General features: G+C 29.3%; 1 protein-coding gene and 1 long non-coding RNA gene across 2 annotated transcripts in view; both read right to left on the bottom strand.

Moving 5' to 3' along the window:
* Positions 1 to 16,992, bottom strand: part of LOC136968212 (uncharacterized) — a 208,931-nt gene that overhangs the window by 123,773 nt on the left and 68,166 nt on the right. The window lies entirely within an intron of this gene.
* Positions 1 to 16,992, bottom strand: part of LOC136968208 (rho GTPase-activating protein 26-like) — a 60,537-nt gene that overhangs the window by 8,885 nt on the left and 34,660 nt on the right. Inside the window, 6 exon segments of the mRNA XM_067262190.1 lie at positions 1,822 to 1,927; positions 2,355 to 2,413; positions 2,839 to 2,923; positions 3,779 to 3,916; positions 11,986 to 12,025; positions 12,121 to 12,256. Of these exon segments, the coding sequence (XP_067118291.1) occupies positions 1,822 to 1,927; positions 2,355 to 2,413; positions 2,839 to 2,923; positions 3,779 to 3,916; positions 11,986 to 12,025; positions 12,121 to 12,256 (564 nt within the window).

Below are 16,992 nucleotides of genomic sequence, written 5' to 3'. Positions count from 1 at the left end.
TCAGTCGTCCTTTGTAATAGGTACAAGGTGTGGGCTTTGGTCATACATGTTTAGTCCTCTCCTTAACAATCAAAAGTGAATTAAGCATTCTTTCTAACACTGATGCTCTATCAGGAGAAAGTGCCCGGCATAAAATTGATCCTCTCTTTCATGGGAACGGGATTTTCGATGCTGATTTCACTAATTTGGCTATTCTCAGATATTTATCATTATCAGAAACTGTTTATTTTTTAATGCTTCGAGATGTGTAAATATTGATTTCCAAATAAAATAATAAATCTGAAATAAATATACTCCAAATAATATAAGTAAAATAATATTTTATTAATGATTTCATAAATAAAAAGGAACTTTTTCCTGCAGATGAATAAAAACCAACATCGTTGCAAAGTTGTTAACCTTTGGGAAGCGTGTGAAAATCTTTCTCACAAGCAATTACGTGTTGTACTTTTTACAACACTTCGAATATTTTAATTTATTTGGTAAATTTTATATGTAAATATGAATTTACATTTTCGTTTACTTTTTTAGTCTCTCAATTAATGCACAATTATAATCGGCATAAGAGAAGATTAAAAAATGGATATTTCACAAGCAAAGTAATCACACATTTTATGAAAATAACACTTACTATATGGAATAATTATACTTGTAGTCAATTTAAACATACATTTATGGGAAGATGTAGATGTGATTTAACGTTAACAATATGCTATGAAATCATTAAAGTAATTTTATTAAACTCAAGTTTATGAAATTATTTAAAGATAAATCAAGTAAAAAAATATTTTTGTAAACGACAACTCCATAACCCGATTGTTAATTAAAACCAAATAATCTGCCAAATTATTGGGCTATAACCAGGATAACTAAATGGTCAGAAACGAAATCTTTTTTAGTGGTAGGAGGTTACGCTATCATCTCGTGTTAATTTTAATAATTATATATTTTGAATTTAAAAGCGGCAGCAGTATTGTCAGCTTGAGAGATTAATCCCTCTGCGTAATGTGTTTTCCCCTGCAAAAGGACTTTAGTGATTTTCTTAGAAAACAGCCAAAACCGCGGGATGCTTAGAATACTTATTTTTAAACTCTGTAGAAGGAAATGCAATTCGGATAAGGTAGATTTTGGCGAATAATGAAAATATGGCATGAGTACATAACTTTACTCAACACTGGCTTCTGAATTTGTAATAAGAGGGATTTTTTAAGTGCATAAAGGATTTTTTTAAATACGTTAAATAAATTTTTGTTTCCTATAACCTAACGACACTGAGCCGGCAGTTGCAATTTTGAGTCTGCTCAGGGCCGCGTATTTTCTTCTAAAAAATTCTATTCCGATAGTCCGATAATTCGGCAATTCGTTTGGCTTTAAAATTATTTTTGGTTTGTCCCACATCTTAATTAAGCACGTGAAAATGACCAAAAAAGTGAGAATAGTGAGAAAATGACCTGAAAAGTGAGAAAAGTGAGGATACTTCAGAAAAGTGAGTACAAGTGAGAAAAGTGAGCGACTCCGAGGCCTGAAAACTATATAAAAAAATTTCTTAGGTTATGAAATTATGCTTACTTAAAGAAATACATACAGTTTTTTAGAGCGGATTCAAATTCCTTGTGACAGAATATACCAGAAATATAAAATAATTAAGAAAAGAATCCGTATTTTTATATAAATGCTATATGATTAAATAAATTGAAGAGATGCAGTATGGGAAAATATATTGAGATAAAAAAAGAAGGAAAATTTTCCTAAAACTTCTATTTATTTTGCGGAAAAGATTACAAACAGCTTTGGATTAAAATAAGATTTTTAAATACTTACTTGCAAAGATGTTTTATTAACATATTCAACATATTGAAATTATTTTTTGGCAATTTATGAACTAGGGAGTGTATAAGATTAATCCGTTGAATCTTGTTTTCATTTTCTATAAATAAACATTGAAATTTTGAATTTTTAACAATTTCAATAATCTGTATTTACAATAATAAAATATCTGTCACCATTTAAATCTAAAAATACAATTACTTTACTCGACACACTTTAACATAAAGAAAATTGGTATTTTTGTAATGCATTTTAGTAAAGTCCTAACAGTAGTACAAACATTTATTTATATATTTGCATAAATATTTCTGATATATATTAATACGTATTCAGTCTAGTAAACTAATTCTAATTTAGTATATAATTTTATTATTTTAAAATTTCCTTTAACTTCAATAATGAATACATTCAAAAATCAACCATTTAAAAACAAATTATAATTATTTCAGATAATAGTAATTTTATTACATACAAATATTTTAAATTATATTTTTAAAACATTCCATAATTTAACTATTTTCACTTACTAGCAGCAGTAATAAAGGCACTATGTAACCTGAATGTCATAAGTGGTTCAGGAAGATTTCTGAAAAATAAGAAGTATATATTAATAATATGTATAAAAAATATATATGCAGTTTTAAGAAAAGTGCTATTTAGAAATTTATAATAGAAACAATCATAATCAACTGTTAATAAGTCCATTATTTACATACATTTAAGTGTATACTAAAAAACGTGATATGGCATCAAATATATCGGACAGCACATCAAATAATCACTCAGTGCCCATATCTTATAACATTTGGCATTTTATGGTGGCAAAATTATTTTTAAAATGATATATAAACCAACTCTTTGTTTTAAACAAATTATTTTCATTTTGGAAGGATGCACATAATAATTATGAGGGTCAGCACATATAATTTAAATTTACCCTGCTACTGAAGTTTATATTTTATGTACTTATTTATTTCATAAATATATAACATTTAAATTAATTCATCTTACCTAAAGTAACTTTTCAGTGCACTTGTAATTGTCTTGATTTCATAATCTTCTGCATTTCCAAAATTCATTTGATTTTTTCTACGATCTAAAAAATGATCACAATATTTGATTTAATAATTATCCACATAAACAAATATAATTACATATTTTAATTCAGAGTTATTTTTAAAAATGGATTCTTTATGAAAGGCATCAAATTCAGACGTTTAATACTGTACTACTACATAACTCAAAATAACATAGATCAGTAATAACTATAAAAGCATTAGAATTTAGTTCTATAACAAGATATATTTTTTAGTACATAAACACTTTCAAATCTTATTTACTTAAATTACATTGCTTAATCCAATATTTCTCAATAATGACTCATTCTAAATTTACCACAGAGTAGATTTAAGAAATTAATTGTATGTTGAAGCAAACTGGCCTCGTAACAGTTCTGTTGATTTCTTCTTTTTTTTGACAAAGATAATGTTCATATTGTGTGTTCATATTGATATTATAAAACTGGATGGCACAGGATTAATTTAATGGATGTCAAACTGGCAGCAAAATAACTGTTGAGTGGTCATGATAGAGTCATTATTTTTGTAGTATGTCTTAATGACAAATGCATGCCCACTGGTTCATGGTTACTAAATGCTATACTCTTACAACACAGTGTAAGTGAGCAATTTTGCATTCTGTATAATATTTTACATAATTTTAATTAATATATTTAGTGAAATTTTTAATAATGTAAAGTTTGCTATGATATTCCATAGAATAAATTATATAATTATTAAATAAATCTTCAAAATCCTCCGTTATTACGGAATGTAGTGTTGTAGTGTGCATTTATAGTCATAAATAATATATTTTTTTAATAATTTAAATTTATCTTACAGAGAAATTTATCAATAAGCATCATTCATGATAATATGATTTTAAACATTACCTAAAGCCATCTGAGTCAATTTAGCAACTTTTGAGTTGACACCAACAAGCCTATACACTCCCTGGTCTTGCAGTCCTCTTGCTTCAACTATTTCTATACATTTTTGAACAAATTCAAATCCAATTTCATCCAGAAGATCTATAATGTTAACACCATTATTAAAGCAGTTTTAATTATTATAAAATTTAATTATATAATAAAAAATTAGGAAAAATTAAACAAACTGCATAAGTGGATTCATTTACTGAAGAATGCTGAACAAATTAAATTAATATAAACATATATGTACAGTAGGTACAGTATACATTATTTGGATGTATAAAAAAGAATTATTTTATATTTAATATATTTATATTTCTTTCGATTAAATTTACATTGAAGGCTTTTAAGAATTAATTAATTAAAATTTTTATTATATCTTAATTAAAGTTTTTTATATAAATAAATATAATAATATAATAAAGTTTCCCTCAGAATTTAAGTAATTTCTTTCGATTTTTGAACCATCAATAAAAATATGTAACTTTCATTATTTTTAAATCAGAATATCTACACTGTTTAACACAGATATTTTCATCTAGAAAACTTGAAGTTATTCATCACTGACTATGAAAATAATGAAGTAATACACAGTAGCAGCCGTAGAAATTATATCACGCATAAAATCCTATTTAAAAAATGCTTGTTTTTAAAGTATCGTTTCGCTGCATCTCTGCAAAGAAACCATAAAACTGCATCACCCATGATACTGTAAACACAAGTATGCTTTTCATTGGCTGACAAAGTCTACTTTAGCAATGTGATTGCATAATCCATGCAAAGATATAGATTTTTTATATGGAAAAGTACACTAACAGTTGCTTTGAACATTGCTGAACATTTATGACATTGTGAAATAGGACAGAGTACATTGTCAATCAATCAATAATTATGCATTTCTTACAAAGGAATCATAAACATTGGGAAAAAAAGAAGCTAAATCAGGCAGTAAACATCTAAATGCCAGGATAGGTTACTGAAGTTTCTCAGCCTGCTGGTTATTCCAAACTGAAAGTAAAGTGGTAAGAGCAGACAGATTCATGAACTCTGTGACATCATCTGCATAACATAGGTTTAAAAGAAAGTAAGAAGCCATTTGTGATAAGTAAAATGTACACAGTAACTTATCTTGGCTAAATACCACGTAGAGTAGAATGCTGACATGTGGGATTCTGTTGTTTTTGAATGAATCCAAATTTAATTCAGTAAAAGTGTTGGCAGACTACATTTTATAAAGGGTCTGTAAATGCAGTGCGCTACAAAAAATTGTATCTACCAAGCTAATTCCACAGTCAAGAAACAATTTCGTGACACAGTGACAACATGCACTATGTCACTGCACCAAGATGGTAAGTAAAGTATAACAAAACCTTTCTCTATGATTTGTTACCATTATCATCACTTAAACTCACGCACAAATCATTGTTTAGATAAAAAAAATTTCCACAAGAAACCCAAATCAGATGCCTAAGCCTGCCAGATAAGTCCTGATCTAAACCCTATTGAGAATTGCTGGTGCATTACGGGCATAAAAATCACGAAGAAGAAGCCAGAAAATAAACAGACACTGCACGAGTGTATTAGAAGAGTCTGCTATCATAAGTTTGGTATAGAATCTTGGAGAAATTCATTCACTCCAGTCTGAAGTGTTGCAAGGCTGTTTTCAAGGCTCGAGGTAGCCCTACGAGGTAAAATGATCCCATTCAACAAGAATAACTACTCACATCATGTTTTTGATTATTTATACTGTAAACCCCCCCTTTTTTTTAATTTCTAAAAATCCAAGATAAAATATATTTTAAAACTCTGTTCATGTTAATTGTATTTCTGCGGTTGTGAAGGACACGAAAAGACACCTCTTTTTTTGCTTCAATAACTGTAAGCAACCAGCACTCATTAACAGTATTCATGAGGCTGTGATAAGAAATAACATTTAAGTGCATTAAGTGCCTGCGATTATATTTAAGAAATGACAATTTTTTAATTCTTGGTTTCTTCTCTGTATTACGTATGTTATCATTAAAAATTGCAATCATAGCTGAAAAATGCTACTTTGTAAATCTGTTGCACGCCTTTTGATATACATCCAGTATTTTCGACCTATAATTTTAAGTTGTAAGAAGTTTGCATGGGATACATTTTCTATTGTTGCTACAATGAACAGTACTTTTGCAAACAAATCTTTTCAAAAATTCCAGCAACAAGTTGCCTAACTCTCCCAGCTGTCATGAGATTTTATTTAGAAAATGACTTTTATATTTTTAATTACAATATAATAAAATTGTGTGTGGCACCATCTGTTATGAGATTTTGTTATAAAAAACTTTTTATATTTTTAATTACTATAAAATGGCTAAAAGCTTAATTTTGAGGGTAGGGATAAGTTTTTTTTTTTTAAAAAAAGTATAAATGCAAATATGATGAGTAAAATATTCACTAAGTCTGACCTTACTGGAGATACACGACCCCCTCGACCTTTAACCACCAAAATTTAATAGCATGAATGCCCCTTGTATACAAGCATCCGTGCCAAATTTTGTTACTTAATCGTTACCTCATCCAGAGATATTATGCAAAATATATGCCAATACACACACACAAAATGTTTTTGCTATTTTTTGACTTTTTTGGATTCAGGGGGTCTCGGAACGTAGAGCATTTCCACAATTCAAAAGGCGATGCAATTTCCATGGCTGCTACCGTATTATTAATGGATTTAGTTTTAATCTTAAGATTTTATTTATTTTGATTTTCAAGATGAAAAATTGACTAAAATGAAGGTGTTTAAACAACAAATGATGCATAAAGTGTAAATCATTAGTATTTCTGGTTAAGAAATAAACTGATAGTTTTGTTGTTTTTAATTAATATTGCCTATAATACACCAAACCCTAGATTTACACAGTACTTGAATTATACAATTTAGGTTTAACACAATTCCATTTTAAATCATCTTTAATATTTTATTGATAAAATTAATGTTTAGTCCTATGCTAACCATTATGTGTTACAATTACTTCATTGCTACTTTCAACTTACAAATTCAGAGATGGGATTCTCTAGTTTGTTCTGTATCATGAATTTGCACTGAATGCATTAAACATAGCTCACGTTAGGAAATTAATAAAAAAAATTTGAACAGAAATTTAAAAAAAAACAAGCTCTGATAATGGAATTTTGTCGAGACAAGCCTATCAAAAGCTTTGATAAAATAATTAGAAAAATCTAACGTATATTATTGTGATGTCGTCACAATTTCAGGTTGCAATTTTTAATCATTTTTAATTTTAACTTAAAAAGCCATGTTTTCCAATCCAGAATGGAGTTAATTGGGGCTTCCTGCTCCTAAGCTTTTCACATCTAGCCTTGATTTTCATCTATCTGATTCAATCCTCAACATTAATGAGGAACAGAAAGACAGACGACAGTGGGAACATATAGGTCGACAATTTGAAAACTGCAGCCAAAAAAAAAATTTGGATTGGAAAAGTTAATGGAAATGGCAAGATTTTCTTTATCAATAAGCAAAGATTAAATGAAATTTTTGTTTACTTTGTATTAGTTAATAAAAAAAAAGAAAACGAAATCTTGAAACCCATCTCTACATTTATCATATAAATGTTAATCTCAGTTTACATAACTTCAGATTTACATTGAACCAATTTACTGTGTAAATTAAGCATTGGGTGTATTTAATATCTTATTTAAATTAAAATTTCATAATGTCTTTAATAATAATTTGAGGTGAGATTCTAGACAACATGATACTTAAATACAGTGGAGCACTGTTTATATCTCTCTCAAGGGAATGGACCAAAATGATGTATAACCAAAAGGAGACTTATAACTGAAATTTAAAAAGATGCAACGTAAGATGACAGAACTAATGGTTTTTATATCAAACTCACAATATTATAGCCTTTAACAATGTTTATATTTATTATTTAAAAAAAAATGGTAATGATTCTTATTACAGACTGTTTTTGAACTTGCAGTGGTACACAGTAGACATAACTCATGTACCTGATTAACAGCAACAAATTTCAAAATAACTTTTACTTATTTAAGACTGAAATTCCACTGGTAACAGATGGTATATTTTTGTCCACAACTTTCTATTAAAGGATATTACAAATTTGCAGTTTTCCTTTCTACTGTGATCACTTCACACTCATTAGCCAATAAGTCATTACTAATCTTTCGTCTCAAAGAGAATACATTTAGTGGGGTCAATTTTATGCTATTTAATTCTGAAAATATGAAGATGAATGTAAGAATACAATGTGTTCTAAAATTTCTAAGTATATTTGCTAAAAGACTATTATGATATCAGTCATCTTTATTAGAAAGAAAACAGCATATAAATGAAACTTTATAATGAATTTAGAGATATCTGATGCAATCTATGAAGGGTTACCTTACGTCAGAAGAGTGAACTTTTTGGGAGATGGTCTGTCTGGATATGTCAGGCTTCATCCCTCAGTACTCAGCCACCTCATTGTGGGCCTGGTTGAACCCATAATACTCTTGCTAAAAAGGCCCTTGTAGTGCCCACAGGCTGGAGAGTGTAAGAAAAGAAAAGCATGTTTGGTAACATTTGTCTGTAAGTGACATCTTATATATTCTTCTTAGTTTATAGAATAAGATGCACTCGAAAAAGAAAACTGGCTTTTCTGGTACCTTTTTACAAATTGCATTGCTTAAATGAAACATTTCACCATTGAAAAGAATAGGAATAATTTGGAATCAATGGCAAATGATGTATAATGCTCCACTGTATCTTTTACAATATGTTTAAATGTTAGAAAATTAACCAACAATAACTAAAATTAACCAATATTTCCACACACAAATAATTTGACTGTTTACATTTGAATTAATTTAATTTAAATTTGGTAAAATAACAACAACAAATATTTAAAGTATAGAAATTACAATGCTGCAAATGAATAAATTATAAGTCTGACAAGAAGGACAATAAATCTCTCTTACTTATATAATCTATCCACTTAAGATAATAAGCTAGAAAGTTAAACAGAATTAATTAATTGACCAATTCATAAGAATAGAATAAATATCTTTAAATTGTAAAAAAAAAAACTTATATTTATAAAGAACAATTTAATAGGAAAAATAACTAAATATGCTCACAATTAATTAATTTCAGTGATTAAAATAAGTATAGAAAATATAAAATACAAAAAAGTAAATATGATATATTTTTATAAAAGTATTATCACTTATATTAATTGCATTAATAGATGATATTTATTACAATGTAACAACTAATCTTAAAACTATCAAAAATGCTCTTTCTGGAAATTGTCAATATCATTCATGATAATTAAATGATAAAATTACTGCTGTAATATGAAATAGTATCTAACTAAAAAGAAAAATTAATTATATACATTCAGCACTGTTCAAAAGTCTTCCATCAGTTGCAAAAATGCTGAGATTTTACACAGCCCACAAATGCCTTTTTGACAGAAACTTAGTGGCGTATAAAAGGGAAAGGTCCAAGCTAGAATTAACTATAAACACTGAACAGCTTATAGTATGGGGTTTTTCTGAGCAAAATGAAAGGAAAATTTCTTTTGATTAAGAAAAGGTATTTAACAAGTAGGTTGCAGCCATTCTACAATTAAAACAATGATTGTAAGACATAAAACTCTGGGCAGTATTGCTCATGAACACAATCCAGTTGCTTGAAGTGCTCATTGGCAATGAACAGGATTTGAATAGGCTCTTGTTAAAACTGGAAGCTGACATAGCCTGAACTCCTTGTGAGTAGCTATAACTCTTATTTTCTTTGAATTTTTGATAGGTTTATTTTTTTTCTTTACACCCTCATATTGTAACTTTGAGCAATCTGTGGCACAGTGTGCAATGATTGCAAATAAGAGTTGGCCTGGGCAAAAGAACATTTACTATTGTCTCCCCAACAATGGGAAAAGTACTTTTTAGGGTCAAATTAACCTTCTGAAGTGCAGCCAATTCCAGGTTTGCATTGTCTACATCAAAAAATACCCAGAAGAGTTCAGCCAGAGTGCATATCTACAATAAAATACCCAATGTCAGAAATAGTGTGTGATGTATGGTTGCAAACAGAATTGGGAGGCTGCACATCATTCAACAGATAAACAGCTTCAAATATTGAACAAAGAAATGTGATTAAGTGTCCGAGATTTGTTTCCCAATAAAAATCTTCATGGACAACAATGCTTCCTATCAGCAGTCAAATTTGTGAAGCAGTGGTTCCAGAAGGATCCACTTGGAGCAACTGGATTGTGATTATAAGCAACACTCCCTAGTTTTATGTCTTGCAATCATTATTTTAATCATAGAATGGCTGAAATCTACTGTTTGATACCTTTGCTTCCAGAAATATCCACAGCTTTGTAAGTTTGAAGAACAGTATCCAATAACTAGACTGGCCTAGCCAATCCCTAGATTTAGTGGACTAGATTTAGTTCCTTTTTTGTGGACTATTGAAAATTCAATAGGATTGAAGTTTTCAATAGTCCACAAAAAAAGGAACTGTAATTTAAATCATCATTAATGCATGGCATCACTGTCTGTTAAACTGCTCAAAAGACAAGTTCACTCCATGCCTGAAAGATGAAGCTGGTTATTAAGATGGCAATTCAATATTAATAATTCTAAAAGTCTGTAAAAAGTAATTAAAAATCAACTGTAAGGAAACACTATATCGTAACATAAAAAAAAGGCTGGTTTATAACAACATATTCATCAACCTGAACTAATGTCAAACAAATTATCCAATGAATGAATAATCATCTCAGTTTGTTTGGCATTAAAACAGGCTTAATTCATGAAAATGTTTTGATGTTTACTTTTGTAATTTAAATAAAAAAATCATTACTAAATTATTAAACTGTATTAGAAAATTTTATAATAGATTTTTAATCTCCTTTAAATTTCATACAAAATGATATAAAATATTGTTGCCAAATTTAGATTTTTCAAAATAAAATTGGATTTAAACAAACTATAATGTTCAAATCTAGCAAAGGAAGATTTTTAAACAGTGCTGTAAATACATTAATCAATAAACCTATTAAGTAAAACATATGTAATTAAAGCATGCAATAATTTAAAACATCCTTCCGGAACAGGCATATCTGTATATAGTTCATTTTGTGCTCATGTATATGCTTTTATTATTAAAATATTTTTAAAATTGAATGTTAATAATCAGCTTCCACAATTCAATCTTAGTTATAATCTTAGCGGATCTCATGATCCTTTCTAAAAAAACAGGTCAGTGTCTGTTATTTTTTTTAAACAAATGTACAAAATATAATGATAGTATAAATACCAGCTAAAATATATAATATAAACTAAATTTAGGAATGATTGACATTATAAATTTATTCATTATTTCAAAACTTTAACTGCTTGTTTAGAAATTTCAAAATATATATATAAAATTATTCAATCTACATCTCTGTCAACTTTGCAGGAAAAATTTGCATAATATTTATGAAATCATAATGCATATTTTTTAAAAATTTCTTATACAAAAGTAAAGTTGGATAACACATTATATTATTAAATAAAATATTTAAATTTATCAAACACAACTTATTTAAAAATGAGTTTTTTAATTTTAAATAATTTTCAATTATACTATATCACCAGATTTTTATTTGGCTAGAGCCAAATAAAAATTTGGTATATCACTAATTAAATGTGATTTGAATGAAAAGTAGATAATTAAGCCACTATCTTCTATTAAATTTAATAATTAAAAATTGACATGATGGATGACCTGTATGGTTAATCCTGTAAATTAATTGATCTAGAAGCAAAGATCAAACAGGAGTTCAGGTAGCATAATTGGCAACACAGCTGCACGTAAGCAGAGGTTTTTGATTTGCGTTGTTCTGAATTGATGTTTTTCATCAAAATATTAAATTTAATACAAGATGGTAACTTAACTGCCTACTTTTAGTCCAAATTACATTATATCTTTATAATTAATTAGCTATATTAAACCACAAGTAAAGATTTGCATTATCGTACAATTATTACCAAACTTCGAGCTTGGTATTATATGTAATTTTCAAGTAATAATCTTAACTTTTACAGTTATCTTTGCTTAATAGCTTGTTCATAATGTTTTTAATGAAAATCTCACTTACATTCTTCCTGTTTATTAGTTCTTCCTGGTACACAGTAAGTCTGAAAATTATTAGTTAAAAATTTATAATTAATTTCTTTGATATAATATTTTTAATAATTTAAACTATTTATAGTAAGATCATAATTTAACTTACAGGTTCTTTTCCTCCCATTGCATCAAGCCATAATTTACAATCTACTTCTGATAAAGCTTGAAAAGTGTAAGCGACTGGTTTATCTTCTGGTACAATATCGAAACAAAATCGCTTATCAATAGAGTCTAGTGATTTTCTATAAAGGAAAAAGTTATGTTGACAATGTTACAAACAAAATATTTATACATTAATTTTAAAAAATCCTCATTGAAATTGTAAAAAAAAAATCTAAAATAAATTTTCAAATTTTTCTACACAAAATTTTAAAAACAAAATCCATAAAATCAAAACACAAGCAGGTCAGTTAAATCAAGTAAATGACAACATGCCAAACACCATTAGATATGCAAAGATGATATTGGATTTTCAACAATTGATAATTATTAGCTTTCAAAATAAATTCAATTTGCTTAAAATCCAAATATTAGTACCTCACTAATAAATTATTGAATAATCTACTAGTTTCAGCATAATAATTAGAAAAGCATGGATTAAATTATATAAACACACATCATCACAAGAAAAGATAAACCCAAATTTTTAAACTAAGTAAAATAGGCTGAATTTTTTAATAAAATTTTTAGACTAGAATGTTAATATTTGATCGCTAAAGCAATTGAAAACATAAAAATGAATATATTATGTGTGTTGCAAATTTAGAAAAAGTCCAAAATAATGTTAATTATAAGGATAAATTCATAATAAATCATACAAAATTACTTTTTATTTAATAATTTTTGTTAGTTTATTTTTTCAAATAAACCTAATTATACGTTACTGACAACATAGAAATACTTTTCTTTCATATTTGTAGTGTCTGTCTTCATTAAGTGATGATGATTCTTCATTTTATTACTATATTCACACTAAAAAAGTTAAACTAATCTAAGTATTTAAACTTGTTTTAATATTTGAGGCATGAACAAAACAATAATAGTACTGTTGTTTTGATAAAAAAGTGTTTTATTAACTTGATAAAACTTTCTCTTTTAGAAAACCAAGATTAATATATTGGGACCTTGAATAAGTTCTCGCTGTTTTACAGCAGGGGGCGTTACTAGAACTGTGTGCGTGTATTTTTAGATGGTGACGCATCTGTAAGGAAGTACAATAAGCGACCTTGAAAATCAGTATATGTCATTTCGCCGAAGTGTTAACAACTTTTTTTCTCGTGGTGTTAAAAATGTTGCATTTTGTGCCAAAAAAAGAGTATTTGCGGGGAATTTTATTGCACTATTTTATTCAAAAAAAATCTGCAGCTGAAGCATACAGAATTCTTGTTGAGACTTACGGTGACCATGCTCTGTCGGAAACAACATGCAGAGATTGGTTTAGACGCTTCAAAAATAATGATTTTGACATTGAAGATAAAAAACGTTCTGGCGCACCGAAAAAGTTTGAAGACGAGGAATTGGAGGCATTACTTCATGAAGACTCATGTCAGACGCTAGTTGAACTTGCAGAATCATTAGGAGTTGATCATACAACAGTTTCAAAACGTTTGAAAGGATTAGGAATGATTCAAAAGCAACGACATTGGGTGCCGTACGAGTTGAAGCCGAGAGACGTCGAACGGCGTCTTTTCACATGTGAACAGCTGCTTCAACGGCAGAAAAGGAAAGGTTTTCTGCATCGTATCGTGACTGGGGATGAAAAGTGGATTCACTACGATAATCCTAAGCGTAGAAAATCATGGGGTAAGCCTGGCCATGCATCAACATCATCGGCAAAGCCGAATATCCATGGCTCAAAGCTTCTGCTCTGCATTTGGTGGGATCAGCTAGGTGTAGTTTATTATGAGCTGCTCAAACCAAATGAAACCATCACAGGAGATCGCTATCGACTACAATTGATGTGTTTGAGCCAAGCATTAAAAGAAAAACGGCCAATGTACGAGCAGAGACATGACAAAGTGATTTTGCAACATGACAATGCTCGGCCACATGTTGCACAACCGGTGAAAACCTACTTGGAAACACTTAAATGGGAAGTCCTACCCCACCCGCCGTATTCACCAGACATTGCCCCTTCCGATTATCACTTGTTCGGATCGATGACACATGGCCTGGCTGAGCAGCACTTCCATTCTTATGAAGATGCCAAAAATTGGGTTGATTCTTGGATAGCCTCAAAAGACGTATCATTTTTCCGACGTGGAATTCAAATGCTGCCAGAACGATGGGAGAAAGTAGTGGCTAGTGATGGACAATACTTTCAGCAACATGTTTTGTATGACTTTTTTTTAAATAAAGCATTAATTTTTACGAAAAAACAGCAAGAACTTATTCAAGGTCCCAATAATTAAAAAATAATTTCATATTTAATATTTTGTGTAAAAAATGAAATATAATTGATGACAATATTTATGCACAGTAAGATATAATGTAAAAAATATAACAATGTTATCCATAAGAATCCAGTTGTGCTGTGATGTGGAATGAATTTTAAAAATATTGGGTTGTTCGGAAAGTTTGTAGTGATTTTTGATAGCCAACAGTTGAGACACCGATTGACGCAAAAATGATTAGAATTGTACAAACCAATGAATATTACGATAAATGACCTTGAGACGCGTCAGTTACAAAAAAACCGTTAAGATTATTCAAATAGCGTTTAATTTGGCTCATTGCAAAAATGGATGCGAACAACGTGCATTATCGACACTTGTTTCTTTTCTTTTTTCGTAAAGGCAAAAATGCTGTACAAACAGCAAAAAAGATATGTGATGTTTATGGTGGGAGTGCTGTATCAGAATCAACTGTTCGAAAGTGGTTTGCAAAATTTAAAATGGGTAATTTCAGCCTTGAAGATGCTCCTCGCTCAGGAAGACCTCCTGTTATTGAAGAGGACCAAATCAAAGCATTATTGGATGAAAACCCTCATTACACAACTCGAGAGATTGCAGACATAGTGAAGTCATCAAACAGTACTGTATTTCAACATCTAAAGAAGCTCGGATACATGAATCGTTATGACATTTGGATACCTCACGACTTAACGGAAAAAAACTTACTGGATCGCATCTCCATTTGTGATTCTCTTGAAAGACGAAATGAAAATGATCCTTTTCTGAAGCGTTTAGTGACAGGTGATGAAAAGTGGATCATTTATAACAACATCAGCCGAAAACGATCGTGGGGTAAGAAAAATGAATCACCATTAAAAACGCCAAAGGCCGGTCTTCATCCAAAGAAGGTCATGCTCACTGTCTGGTGGGATTGGAAAGGAATCCTGTACTACGAGCTGCTTCCACAGAATCAAACAATTGATTCTGATAAGTATTGTTCCCAATTGGATAAGCTGAACATGGCAATTAAAGAAAAACGTCCGGAACTGGCCAATAGAAAAGGCATTGTGTTTCACCAAGATAATGCCATACCTCACACGTCTTTACGAACACGCCAAAAATTATTGGAACTAGGCTGGGATGTTTTACCCCACCCCCCTTACTCACCCGACCTTGCCCCGTCGGACTACCATTTGTTCCAATCTCTACAAAATTCCCTTCATGATAAAAACTTTGATACTTTGGAAGCTTGCAAAAACCATGTGGATCAGTTTTTCGTGGGAAAAACTGAGAAAGTTCTACGAAGAGGGTATCATGAAGCTGCCCCATAGATGGCAACACGTCATTAAAAACAATGGCGCATACATAATGGAATAAAAGTATATTTTTAGTAATAAAACAATTTCTTTTATTTCTCTTAAAAATCGCTACGAACTTTCCGAACAACCCAATATGTTAATAACTTTAAAAGTTTTTGAAATATCTAACCAATCTGAAAATCAATTGCTAATATCATAAAATAATAAATTTTTAATAAAAAAAAAGCCACTTTCATTTGCTAAAATTTAGTTTTTTTTTTGTTTTAAATAGTTACAGGTAAAGAGATTCATAAATATTACAATATCCAATCAATGATTTTGTAAAAATAATAATAATTATCAATTCATATTGTATTATTGGAAAAAAATTTGTTGTGTATATGATATCATTTCTTTAACTGTACTAAAAATAAATATTTCAAAAAGTTTTGATCATATTGTTGGGAATACAAAACTAAAGCGAGTATCGATGTTGTAAACTGTATGTGGACTGGCAACACTCCGCAAAGACTGCAGGAGCCAGAAAGAAACCTGTTACAAAAATCGTTACATTTAAACAGTGCGATGTAAACGATGTGGAAATTGTTTTCTTTTACATTGAATGTTTTAGAAGCCGAAAACGTTTGAACGATAGAACTGTTTTTTTGTACGAGAGCCTCTAAAAGAAGCCGAAAATGTTCGATGTAAAAGAAAACAATTTTCACATTGTTTACATCACACTGTTTAAAACATAACGATTTTTGTATCATACAGTACATTGTTAAATATTGGAACACGGCTGTATTCGACAGTAAGAAACCTGTTGTTCTATTGGTGCCAAATTATGGATGTATCTGTTACCGCTAAAGCTTGAAAGCCATTAATGTGTACATTATCTAGCTAATCTCCAGATTAACTAGGGTAATCCATAAAGTTTCAAAAATTGTTCCATTTTTCAAATTATTTAGATAATGCGCAGATGATCTAGGTAATCTGCACATTACCTACTAGGCACTGAGTAAAGTGAAAATAAGATCTTTGCTGGAACAACAGCAATGTTTCTGTACGCTTAAATTAACATAATATTATTTATTTAATTTTCGATATCTAAAGAATCAAGTTAATACAATCAAACAATCAACAAATTAGTTGATAGAATCAATTATCAATCAATTAAAAAACTGTAATACAAAAAATCAAACGGTTTAAAATATTACAATTAGAGAAATGAATTTGCAAAACATATGATAAAATTGTGCTTACTTAATTAGTGCAATCTAAAGACTG

The sequence above is a fragment of the Centruroides vittatus genome, unplaced genomic scaffold (genome assembly GCF_030686945.1).
Source record: "Centruroides vittatus isolate TY-2023 unplaced genomic scaffold, ASM3068694v2 contig_1416, whole genome shotgun sequence".
NCBI lineage: Eukaryota > Metazoa > Arthropoda > Arachnida > Scorpiones > Buthidae > Centruroides > Centruroides vittatus.
Note: the sequence above shows the minus strand (reverse complement) of the source record. Positions and strands in the feature narration are given on the sequence as shown.